Source organism: Epinephelus moara, chromosome 20 (assembly GCF_006386435.1).
Source record: "Epinephelus moara isolate mb chromosome 20, YSFRI_EMoa_1.0, whole genome shotgun sequence".
Taxonomy (NCBI): domain Eukaryota; kingdom Metazoa; phylum Chordata; class Actinopteri; order Perciformes; family Serranidae; genus Epinephelus; species Epinephelus moara.
Window position 1 is genome coordinate 7,839,071 of NC_065525.1, and position 13,064 is coordinate 7,852,134.

Below are 13,064 nucleotides of genomic sequence, written 5' to 3' on the forward strand. Positions count from 1 at the left end.
AGCTCTTGAATGCAGCATCAGCTAGGCGGAAAGCGTGCTGATAAACACCGTTCCAATACTTTAAAGGCAACCTGTGTGCAAACATAATTGCGGATAAACCACTGTATAACAGTTACAAGTTAGGCGATATAAATGGCTATGTACAAAGTATCTTTTTACACCAAGATAAATAAAACTCTCCCGCACTGTCCTGGTCTAGATTTCTAAATGGATAAACGAAGTGAGAAGATAGAACGAAGCGGAACGCGGCCACAAAACCAACCCGTCAGCACAAAGTTGTCTGAAATACAACCAAACAGCATATCCGGTGTGAGTAAAACCTAAACCAACTAGTATAGTTCTGGTGTACTTTATAGTAATATACATCATCTAAAACAATGAGTATGTTTTGATGATTTAGTACATTTAAAATTTCCAATATACATGTATTCTTGGTCATACTGACTAATTTATGCAAAAGTACACAAACATTTGCGCTTTTATTTTGAAAGGTAACTTGTCTTAAATCTGCTACCTTTCAGCAACTGAAACAGTTGCCGAAAGCGTGTACCCTGGTGGAACAAAAAATGTGACGAAGCAGTAAGAAAAAGGAACAAAGCATACAGGAAATTAAGAAAGTATCCAATGTCAGATAATGTAATTGAGTACAAGCAGTTAAGGGCCTTAGCAAGGAAAGTTGTAAAAGAAGAAAAGAGAAGTAGCTGGAGGAAATACTGTGATACAATAGGCCCAGAGACACCAGTAGGGCAGCTATGGTCAGCTGTGCACAGAATGTCAGGGGCTTATAGGAAGAGAACTATCCCAGTGTTACAGAAGGGTGAGGTGGAGGCAGTGTCTAATAAAGAAAAGGCAGACATGTTTGTAGACAGTTTTCAGGAAGTGCACAGATCAGAGAGCTTGGGGGATGAGAGGTGTAGGAGGAGGGCGGAGGTGATGTCAGCCAATCAGTGGAAGCTGGAAAGGAGTATAGAAAATGAGGAGCCAATTAATTTATTCTTCTCTATGAAGGAATTGAGGAATGCTATTATGGCAGGGGCAAACACCACCCCAGGGCGAGACAGACTATCTTATGAGCTGTTTAAACATCTGGATGACATAGTGTTGGAGGAGATCCTTGCTTTGTTAAACACAGTGTGGGAAGAGGGGTGCTTGCCGAAGGAATGGAAGCATGCAGTAGTGGTTCCGATTCTGAAGCCAAGCAATAAGGCGTCTGACCCTGGTTCATATCGGCCTATAGCACTTACAGCAGTACTCTGTAAAATAATGGAGAGGATGGTCACCAATAGGCTAGTGTATGTACTGGAAACAAGAGGGCTCTTTGTTAATGTCCAGATTGGGTTCAGAAATGGACGATCCACAATGGAGTCAGTTACACTGCTGGACCAAGATATTAAAAAGGCGTTTAATAATAAAGAGGTGGTGGTGGGTGTTTTCCTGGATATTGAGAAAGCTTATGACTGTCTGTGGAAAGAGGGATTATTGATTAAAATTTATGACCTAGGAATTAGGGGACGAATGTTTAACTGGATCCAAGATTTTTTAAGGAAAAGAACTATACAAGTCCGGGTAGGTGGGGTCAGCTCTAAGGTAGTAGAAATAGAGAACGGTACACCACAGGGAAGTGTAATATCACCAGTGTTGTTTAACATAATGATAAATGACATTTTTGATAATATAGGAAGAGGATTTGGGCTGTCCTTGTTTGCTGACGATGGGGCCATTTGGAAAAGAGGACGAAATGTGGAATTTATTTTGAAACAGGTTCAAAAGGCATTACAGACTGTAGAGGAATGGGGGAATACATGGGGTTTTAGGATTTCAGTGCCCAAAACAAAGTATATGATTTTTGGTTTTAAAAGAAAGTTACCAAGNAATTTATTTTGAAACAGGTTCAAAAGGCACTACAGACTGTAGAGGAATGGGGGAATACATGGGGTTTTAGGATTTCAGTGCCCAAAACAAGTATATGATTTTTGGTTTTAAAAGAAAGTTAGCAAGTTTAGGGCTGAACTTATATGGGCTACAACTGGAAAAGGTGAAGGTTTTTAAATTTTTGGGTGTTTGGTTTGAGGAGCGCATGTCATAGGCTGTGCACATACTGTAGGTAAAACAGTGGACAAATATGAAAAAATCATTAACATCTTAAGAAGCCTGGCTGGGTGTGAGTGGGGAGCAGTCAGGGAAACATTGCAACTAATTTACCAGGCCATGATTAGATCGGCTATTGATTATGGGTGCTATGTGTACGGTGCTGCCTCAAAAACTGTGCTGGCTAGGTTGGATGTCATACAGGCAAAGGCCCTGAGACTCTGCTGTGGAGCTTTTAGAACCTCCCCAATCCCTGCACTAGTTATTGAAATGGGAGAAATGCCTCTATGGTTAAGGCGCATTAAGTTAGGACTACAGTACTGGATAGAAATTAGTAGGAGTGCCCAAACCTTCCCAGCTAGGTGTCTGTTACAAGAGGTGGAAGGAGGTAGCAGGCAAGAGCCATATATTGCCAGAATAAATCAGTGGGCAAGGAAACTGGGCATGGAACAGGGTGGCATGGAACAAACAAGCTGGTTTTCAATACCACCGTGGGTAATGCAGGAATTAAACATCAAGCTGTGCTTTCTTCAAGACAAGAAAGAGGTGAACAAAATACAAGAATATCTCAATTCAGTCAGGGAGGAGAAGCTGATAATATACACAGATGGTTCTAAGGATCCAGAGAGTGGGAAAGCAGGATTTGGGGTGTACGTAGATCAGTTAAAACTCAAGTTTGATCATCGTATCTCAGATGGAAGTTCTATTTTTACTGCAGAATTACTGGCAATTCTCTGGGCTCTGAGGTGGACTGAGGAAGAAAGACCAAAATCAGTTCTGATTTGCTCGGACTCAGCAGCAGCTCTAATGGCTATAAGAGGAGGAAAATCAAAAGCTCGGCCGGATCTTGTTATAAAAATATTGTCTGTATTGTTTCAAGTAGAAAAGAATGGGTGTGAAGTCATGTTTTGTTGGGTTCCTGGACATGCCGGAGTTGAGGGAAATGAAATAGCCGATTCCATAGCAAAGGCAACCCTGCAGAAACAAGTAGTAGACTTCAATATATCTCCAGGAAGAGTGGAACTGAGAGGGAAAATCAAAGAGGGTGTGGAAAAAGAAAGACAGGAACTGTGGGAAAAGGAGACTAAAGGAAGGTATTACTTTTCTGTACAGCCTTTGGTTAGGAAAATTAGTTATATTTCTGCAACTCGAAGTGAATCTGTTAAAATCTGCAGACTGAGGCTTGGGCATTGTGGACAAAATCATTATATGCATATTATGGGAAGCATCCTGATGGATTATGTAAATGTGGGCGGTCAGAAACAATTAAACATGTAATTATGGAATGTCAGATGTATAGAACAGAGAGGAGGTCTTTCTATAAGAAGCTGGCAGATCTGGGTGTGGAGACATTTTCTATTAAAGTTATTTTTGGCCAAGGTGAGAACCATCAGATGATAATAAAAGCAGCCTACAGTTCCTGCGTGAAGCAGGGCTGTATATGAAGATTTAAATAGACTCTGTCCAGTGGAGGGCAGTGATACGCCAAGTAGCGTCAAAACTGTCGGAAATCGAGAAGAAGAAGAAGAATTGATGCGCTTACAGGAGTTATTTGTCTTCAAATGCCGGTAAGTAGGGTTTGCANAAAGCAGCCTTACAGTTCCTGCGTGAAGCAGGGCTGTATATGAAGATTTAAATAGACTCTGTCCAGTGGAGGGCAGTGATACGCCAGGTAGCGTCAAAACTGCCGGAAATCGAGAAGAAGAAGAAGAAGAACAACTGAAACAGTTGTCGCCGCCATAACTTTCCTCAACTTTAAACACTATTATGCTTTGCGCAGGACGTCTCAAAGCTAAAAGCGCTACCTATGTGTTTAGGATAGGCACGCCCAGTATTATGATAAGAGAGAATCGTGCAACATCGCTTTAAAACTGCCCGTCGTGGAGACGTCAGTATGGCGCAGTCACAGTAAGTTTTTCGCGCTTCATTTCTACCTTCTCTCCCCGATGAAATCAGAATGCCATGTTAAACCAACAACTTAGTATTTTACAATGTCTAATAGGTGGCATTTCTTGTGTTTCTAGCTCCCAGGGTGACGTTGTGAAGGAGGAACCAATGAGCATTGTGAGTGTGTGTCTGACGGAGCGTAACTGGAGACTCACAGTTTGAAACTACAAACATGCCTAGACCCGCTCGGAGCACACTGTCTCCGTGGATAGAGAGTCTGATCCTGAGCTATGGCAGCGAGGAGGGGAGCAGCAGCGGGCGGCTCAAGGCTCATGTCATCGGGGTGGGTCAGATGTCTCAGTCCCAGGCTCAGGGCTCTGAGGGCCCCACAGGGCTGCTCTTCCTATCCGACGGGGTGCTCCGGATCCCGGCCATCCTCACGGCATCAGCCTGGGAGCATCTCCAGGAGCAGGAGGACCGCGAGTGTTTCACCAGCCTGGTCAACACCACCGTGTGCATACAGGACTACCGGCTGCAGTTTCACATGGCCCTTGAACAGACAAAAAGCAGATTCTTCTTATCAGTTGGAGAGCTGGCTTCAACTGCAGCTGGTCCAGTTAAAGACAACACCCCTTGCTGCATGACACTGCCCTCCATCAGGCTGAAGGTCTGTATGACATGGCGAGCCCTGCTGGGTCAGGAGAACTCTCAGAAGAGCCAGTGTGGGTTTGATCTATCAGAGCTGCTGGGGGAGTGGCAGCATGACTGTCTACAGGCTGTGCTGGAGGATGTTCAGGAGAGGCTGATCGTAGCAAGCAGCCGCCCAGTGAGCCCGCAGCCCTCCACCTCAACTTACATCCCATCACTGGCCCACCCAGATACATTCACTGCCACGAGCTGGGACGTTGACAGGGTCAGATATAAAGGAATGAAATGTTTCACTGTCCCCATAAAGTGTCTCATCATCCCAGAGGAAGATACTCAGCAGACCTGTGCTGGAACAAGTGGCCGTTCTGCCGCCTCTGAGGACAGAAAGAGAGAGTTACTTCAAGATTGCAAATCTTCAGAGATGACGCTGCCTTCAGTTGATAGTGCAGAGTTGCGAATAGCCAAGCCAGCAGTTGTAGAGCCAGATGGAGACAATGAGAATTCACCTTGTCCATTGGAGGACAGCATGCTACACGAGGGCTTGATGATTGACAGTGACATCCGGCCTTTATCCAACCCTTGGGACATTTTTCCTCCACCATGTGAAACCTCATTATCCTCTGATGCATCCCCAGAAGCAACACCAACCCAGTCACCCCACAATCCCACTGCCACTGAATTCAAGTCTGATCATTCTGCAGTCTTAACCAGCATGCAACTTCCTGTCACCAGCTCCGAGGAATCCCGGCAGACATCCGAGAACAGCAAAGGAGAGAACAGCTACCTCCCACCATACCAGAGACAGCCACACTCAACTAGCCTCCCCACCACTGCGGTTTCTTCAACTTCTGTGAGTCCACCAGAGCCTTTTAGCAGACCGTCAAACCTACTGCCTGCCACAGACGAACACCACAGCGACACAGCACAACAAAATCTTCCGGCTTTGGACAAGGAAAAACAGACTTTGGAAAAAGAAACCTTTGAGGGAAAAAAAAGAAAGAGAAAGAGAAGTGAGCCATCACCAGAAGCACTGACCACCTTAGTGGAAGAGGAAGCGGAGGAATCTCAGATTAGTGGGAGCCCTCCGTCTTGGCTCTTTGACAGTCAGGCAGGCTCCAGGGCTGAAGAGGGCAGCAGTCACAGACAGGGTCAAACTGCGGGGACTGTCTCGAGTAAGAGTCCCACTGTTCACAGCGATGGCAGGCCGTTCTCTTACTCTTACCAAGCGTCAGGACAGAATCTGCAGGATTTCAGTCGTTTCAAAGTCGCACAGTCCTTGCTGCACTGGGCGGTGAAATATCTTCTCGTTCCAAAGCAGACAGAGAATCCACACAACACATCAGTGACCTCTGATCAAACTTCGTCTGACAGGACTGAGGTCACCTAACTTTAGGTTCAAAAGGTTGAGGAACAGTTAAGCTGATCTGTTATTGTTTGAGTTGTTGTTTTATTGTCTCATCTGACATAGTGTTGACTCACAGACTGGTAGTATTCCAGAGCAGCTTTATACGCTATGTCTGAATTACCAAGTAATAAGTTTAAACTTTGTTCCTTTGCTGTCTTAATTTAATCTTAAAGTATATTTCACCCCCCAGACAACCTTTTGTATAACAACTACTTACCCTGTGTTACAACAAATTGGATCGATAGTGTATTTGTGTTCTTGTGTGACTCTGATGAATCCAAACTAACCCTTTAAACAGCAAAGTCGCACAATAACACCAAGTAACCAGCTGATCGAGGAAGCAGTAGACTCGCAGCTCCCGTGTTCAGCAAGGTCAGTGGAGTCTGGCTTTGAAGAGAGCAGAGATAAGTTTAATTTTCAGTTCAGCCTCCTGTTGGAAGGGGCTGTCTGTTTGGGAAGTACTGAGATACAACTGGATAAATATGACTAGGATTATACTGCACAAGTTGTGTGAGAGTTTATAAATAGATGTTTGATATAGTTTTGCTGTTTAACGCAGCCTGCCTTTTACTCAGTTCAAGAATTTTCTCAGTTTTTCAATTCCACATTAGCCAGCGGCCTCTGAAAAAAATTTTCTTCAAGAATTAAATTTAACATGTGAGTAATTTATGTACAAAAGGTCATGTGGGGGGATGACATATTTCCTTAGCTCAGGGTCTGCTTACCAACCAAGTTTTGTAATAAAGAGTTTGTTCAACCAAAATATCTCATCTGTTTTTATTCCTTTATGGGTCTTTCAAGTAAATATAGAATGATCAAGGGGCTGAAGTGGACGTTACCATCATCATCATATCAGAGGAAACAACTGACCTGTATTAAGCCAAGCAAGTGTCCATCATGTACTCTAAACTATACAGAGTAGGGGAAAAAAAGGCTTTTCTAAGAGTCTGGTGAACCCTCAGTGTGACTTTTAGTCAACAAATTATTTCAAGTTACGAAAAAGTCTCACTTATCTGCTGTGCTAATGTAACATTGCAGTTTTCTATTTGTCCAGAAGATGTCACCAAGTACCACTCGTTGGAACTTGGATTACAAACCAGCTGAGGTTGAGAGGTTCAGTGCAGAGTTAATGACAAAAGGCCAGACCACAATCCTAACAAATTAACAACATTAATATAATACAGATGACTTATTCAGTGTTCAGCTAAAACTCATACGCACAGTGACTGTAATAAGTAGTAGTTGCAGTTGATCAAATCTGCATTTCTGCCCTAAATTTATTCTCATGATGGCAAGTTGTGTAGACAAGAAAATACCAGTGAATGGACAAGTTATCATGAGCTTAGTGGTTAAATGGTTTGACTGTGTGACAAAAAGCGGAAAAGGACTCGCACACAACTGTGTGACAGACATTTTTATTGACAAGGCTTAGGGTCCCACTCTGCATTCTGGTGACATTTTATGCACCACTTTGTGCCATTTCAGTATCAATTTGTGGTGTAAATGTCTTTAATTTTGTCAAAATAAAAGTCCTCTGCTACTTTCATGTGTTATTTGGGGGGACAAATGCACATGTTCTAAATATTGAGGGGGATGTGTCCCCTGTGTCCCCCCCAAAATCTACACCTCTGATGTAGTGACATCACAACCAGTTTGGAAGCTCCACGATGCATGAGAAAGCACTTTTCAGGGAAGAACGAGACTTCTTGTTTCCAGCAGTTAAACTTTTGAAATGAAAAAGGTTAGTATATTCATACGTTTTGGGTCTTTCAGTGAGCGAGGTGTAGATGTAATTTTAAATGTTTTACTGATATAATTGAACTTTCTATGGAAAAACCATATCAGAAGCAAATTATTAGACAAAGCAGGGTATTTTTATGTCTCCAAACATGTCTGGAGGGGCTCTTTAAGGTGACATACAGTATTGTGTATACTGTTACATCTTTTAGGGTAAACTTGACTAAACTTAAAGCTGCATGCAAGGAAGGAAACAGATCCACAAGCTCTTCAAAGGGTAACTGGTATTTTTTAAACCTGGACCCTATTTTCCCATTTTTGTGTCTGAGTGACTAATGCAGACAACGATTTTTGAAACTGGTCCAGTATGGAGCGAGAGGGCTGCAGCCAGAAGTGGTGAAACAGGCGTCATGTATGTCTGTCCACTAAAATGCTTGTTTTTGCCACTGACAGGCTCCGAGTGTTATTTTAAGTCTCTGACAACATTATGGAAATGATCCCTACAGAGACAGACCTTTTCCATCCATCCTTTTAGCATGTATGGAGCAGCATATTTTCCATCGAACTGGTGAACTGAGGGTTTATTTCAACCAAACCAGAGTTGGTGACTGTTGTAACAGCGGAAAGACGAACAAAATGTTTTGGTTATTTTTTTACTTTATTTTGTTTCTCTCGACCTTGAATGAAGTGTGTTTGACAATGATCAAATTACTGTTTATTTAAATAGAGTCTGGTGGGTTTGGCAATATAATTTCAGGGCTGTTTTGGTTTAACAAAAAGAATCTCATTCTTTAACAAAAAGAGATCTACAAGAGATCAACAATCTGAGCTTGTCAGCGGCAAAAAACAAGCATTTAATGGATGTTAAGTCACTGTGCTCAATTGTCCATTGTGTTGCATTGCACCCTGCTTTGCAGTTGCCGGCAGCAGTGCTTTTACTGAATCAGTTACAAAAATTGTTGTTCCCATTAGTCACTTAGACACAAAAACATGGGGAAATTGAGTCCAGATTGAAAAATGCTAAAGTTACCCTTTAAACTTTCTTTTTGGTATTTGCCCAAGTCAATTGAGGGAGAAACTGATAAGCTCCCTGCTTTACAGGTCATGCTTTTTGAATTATTTAAGAGGGCAGGAAACAGTTGAACCTTTGGGCCTTTGTTGAATTTGCCTGGTGTTTGGTCAACTTATCAGGTAGTTGACATGAAAAAAAAATCATGTCTTTTGAACATCAATTAATGGTACAGTGAGCTGTGACACTCAATTGGAAATGAAAGCTGGGCGATCTATTTGCTAATTTATCTGAGACATTACTTGAGCTCCCTCTACACGGAACATTTTGTAAAATTATGTGAAATGATTTCTCACACTGGTCATGTAATGTTAATCAGGATGTAAATGAGTCCTGTGTCTGAAAGGCTATAGCATGAACACTGGGATAACAGCCCTCCAACAGAACTCCAGCTGCTTACATCACAGGCTCCTATAGTGCAGCGGCTGACAGATAAATACTCTGTATCAGTTCTAAAATGTGTCTTCTGCAGTATGGATGGAAAGAACTTTCCAGCAGCTGCCCTTTGAAAATGTCAAATGCAGCTTGCCGTGGCCTGTACACGTCTAATACTTGCATGTTAGTTTAGTTTTATTTGCTAATGAATCACCGTCTGCTGAGAGAGAAACAGAGAAAAGACCAACTTCTGAGTTTATCCACTGAAAGCTCCAAACCCCTAATGTAAGCAGGAGCCAGCTGTGCGCACTTGTAAAGTTGTTATAATCCTCCTTTGACCTATAAACAGGAAAATACATAATATAAAGCATCATGCTCACATCTACAAATAATACACTGTCCATGTTGTCCTTGTAAGGCAATACAGTCCTAAGTGCTTGCCTGCAGCTTCTCAAAAGACAATTAAAACACCACATTTTATTTAGTTCCACTTTGATACAAACAGAGACAACATTTACAACAGGATGCTTTATCAGATGAGCAGAGTCACCATCAGTTTAATATGACTTTTTCTGAGTGGCTTGTCAGTTTTTATATCAATCAGTATTTTCTGTGTCGTGTGATTGTGTGTTTTTGGTGTTAAAATGGAAGATTTGTCAGGAATTTATTTGGTATACATATCCTAAATCCTGTTGATTCAGGGAACCATCCAGGCCCAAAATTCCCTCTGATAACTGACAGTGGACTAACAAAGATGGGACAAAATAATAAGAACAGATGGGCTGTGATTAACAAATATTCTGACCTCTATGAAACTCTGATCATTCTGAATTTGACTTGGTGCTATTGGTGCTAAAATGATGATGGGTGTGGACAAATCAATAATGAGGTGAGTTGTTGAACTGGGTGGTGTTTGGTATAAACTTTACACAGGTGGTATATATTGTACAGGTGTTGTGATCACTTACATAAGCTCAGAGCTGGCCTTACTCACTAAGCAACATCAGCAGTTGCACAGGGTCCCCTTGTCTCTGGGATCCCCTAAAAAAAGACTTTTTATTAATGAACATGAGACAATAATTAAATAAAAAAAACCAAACTTTCTAAACAAACAATTTGTGCTTTTCACTAGAAAAAAAAATAATGACAAAACAATAAGCTCAGAAACAGGCTGAGTAAGGCATTTACTGTCCCATATAAAATAAGCACTCCAGAATTCTGTTGGGTTTTTTTTAAATCACATTTTGTAGTTTTAAAAACAAAATAAATGAACAAGACAAGACTGAAAGTCAACAAAAACTAGGATAACTACCCTCACAAGGTATTCTTTGACCATTTGCCAGCACTGCAGCCCCTGATTTAATTTTAATAAATGACATTTGCAGGCCGGTGTAAGTGCACCATTTATTGAGTGAGGGGGTAATAGACAAATACTGTATTTACTGTAGTCTGTTTAAAGTTAGTGTTGCCGCTATAGGTCCCATTTTAGTCTTTACAAGCTTATCTGTGCTATTTTAGTGTCATGTGATGATGCAAAATGTTACAATAAGGGCCCCCTCCCCCCCAAACCAAATCCTGTTTAGTGCCCCTGAAAGTCTAGGACAGGCCCTGCATTCGCTTATTTTCTTAAATTTCCCTACCTCTAATTATTTAGAACAATTTCCAAATAATACAGTCTTGTTAATCTGTGATCCGCCTTTTCCCCAGAACCAGCATTTACCCAGGGCCCTGAAACCACCAGAGACCTCCTAAGGGAGCCAATCACAAGGAAAAGACCTCTTTTTGTTAATGTATTTATTTTTTAAAGATATTATGATGAGGTAAGCCCAAACTAATCCATCCCGTGCTTAAACACAGAACAGATCCATAACATCAAAACAGTGGTAGCCAACCTTTATGGCTTCTAACCCTTAAAATAAGTCAGCTAGAAGCTACACAAGTCCATAACGGCTGACTGCACTCTGTTGGTTTGGCTTAAAAATGTCTTTTGTATGTGTCATCGACTGTTAGTTAAGTTTTTTGCACAGAGACTGCAACTGAAAATAAGCTTTAATAACAAATGGGAACATCAGAGAAATAAAGTTAGTCATTGTATTTCTATGGGTAACATTTTTGTTAAATACTGCAAATGGTCCCTTTGCGAACAAGATAGAAATAAATAGTGTACATACAACAAATACAGTTATACAGTGATAACAGAGTGCACTGAGACACAAATGATCACTAATAAATATAGAGGATGATATAGCTAAATAATACATGTATAAAGTGCTCTGATAAACTGCTCTGTAAGTAATGGAAACAGGTGGTGACTTGTGTCATAATGAAAGTATTAATGAAATGAATTGCCATATTATGTATTTATCTTTTTTTAGTATATACCTAGTGCATTGAACCAGATGAGAAATTTAATTTAATAAAATTTACACTCTAACAGACCAGTTTTACAAAACAAACTTCATCTCAAGGTCCACTTACTTTTCTGTTTTGTTCCGGATCTGTCAGCCACATCTCTTGGCTTTCATCAGCAGATAGAGAACTCCATCCGCTGAGATTGTGTCTTGAGGACTGGTGGCAGGAATGTGTGGATTTTACAAAAATTGCTGATAAACAGTGTTTTTTTGTAGATGTAAAATATTTGACTGTAAAGTTACAATATATTAGTGGCTACTAGTTGCATTACTTCCACAGTGAGTTGTGTCATTTTTACAGAGAACTGTTGCGAAATGACAGCTGTATATTGTGATCTCACAGTAGTTATGCCTGCATATGACTGATTTAGCAGTATGCTCCTGTAAAATTACTATATTCAATTGTAACCTAACAGTTAATGCCCATTACAGCACCATGATATAACAATATTCCTGTAAATTACTGAGTTTAACTGTAAATTCACAGCTTATGTATATCTGATTACTGTGATTTAGCAATATGCTACCGTAAAATTATTGTGGTTCATTTTAATACAGTTAAATTGCTTTTGTAAAATGACTATGTTTATCTGCATGAATTCCACAATTATGAATTTTGTTAAATAGAAAAAAAAAAATCTATGAGGTGATAACAGTGTAATTTGTTGTGAAATATTACATATTGTAATTCCCTAAAAAATTACTGTTTTAGAGAGTCTTAAAATAAAGACGGAGATACATTTAATGGATAATAATGAATAAGAATATAGGGGGAAAACCTGAAATTTGACATTTTACAAACATTATGGTGCATAATCAACTTATTGATTAATTGATTATCATTGATCAATGATAATAATAATAATAATAATAATGATGATAGTAATAGGATGCTGAGGATATCTGCGTTTAAAGCAGCTGTGGAGCTGTAGTAGCTGTAACAGTGTAATTGTGATAATATCTTGTCAGTCATCCATCATTTCCTGCGTCCTCAGATCTCTGAATAAAGTGGGGTGGTTTGGGCCTGACACGAGTTAAAAGAAATTGTTGAAGTTATTTTCCCTTTTATACACTTTGTTTTCATTTGAGCGAGCCCACAGCAACTCCCAGAAAGGACTCGGCAATGTTTGCTTGTTCTCTCTGTGTGAGCAACTCTCAGCGTCAGGGGTGGACGTGATATTTCAAACAGCACATCAGTGCGTTTATGTATTGGGTGCCCGGAAATTTTTCCAAATAAACACAGCTTGATTCAACCTGGGTGGGCAGACTTATCAAGCGACTAATTCTATAAACAGATGAGGGAATAACCCGGCACCTCATTGGTTGTTGGGCCGAGGGGGGGAACATGAGGGAGTTTCAGCGCAATGAAATTTTAATTAATGTGGGTGGGCTGAGAACACCACCGACTGTTTATGATGGACAATTTATTTCCCAGTGCAAAGTC

At 40.8% G+C, this 13,064-nt stretch overlaps 1 protein-coding gene across 1 annotated transcript; it reads left to right on the forward strand.

Moving 5' to 3' along the window:
• The first annotated feature begins 3,765 nt into the window (after window positions 1–3,765).
• Window positions 3,766–6,805, forward strand: acd (ACD shelterin complex subunit and telomerase recruitment factor). The gene is made up of 2 exons (XM_050072398.1): window positions 3,766–3,996; window positions 4,113–6,805. Exon 2 carries the CDS (start codon window positions 4,208–4,210, stop codon window positions 6,008–6,010), a length of 1,803 nt encoding a protein of 600 aa, XP_049928355.1. The 5' UTR covers window positions 3,766–3,996; window positions 4,113–4,207; the 3' UTR covers window positions 6,011–6,805.
• The last annotated feature ends 6,259 nt before the right edge of the window (window positions 6,806–13,064 follow it).

Excerpts from the sequence above, each read along its gene's own strand:
- acd (XM_050072398.1), top strand. The coding sequence starts at position 4,208 with ATGCCTAGACCCGCTCGGAGCACACTGTCTCCGTGGATAGAGAGTCTG.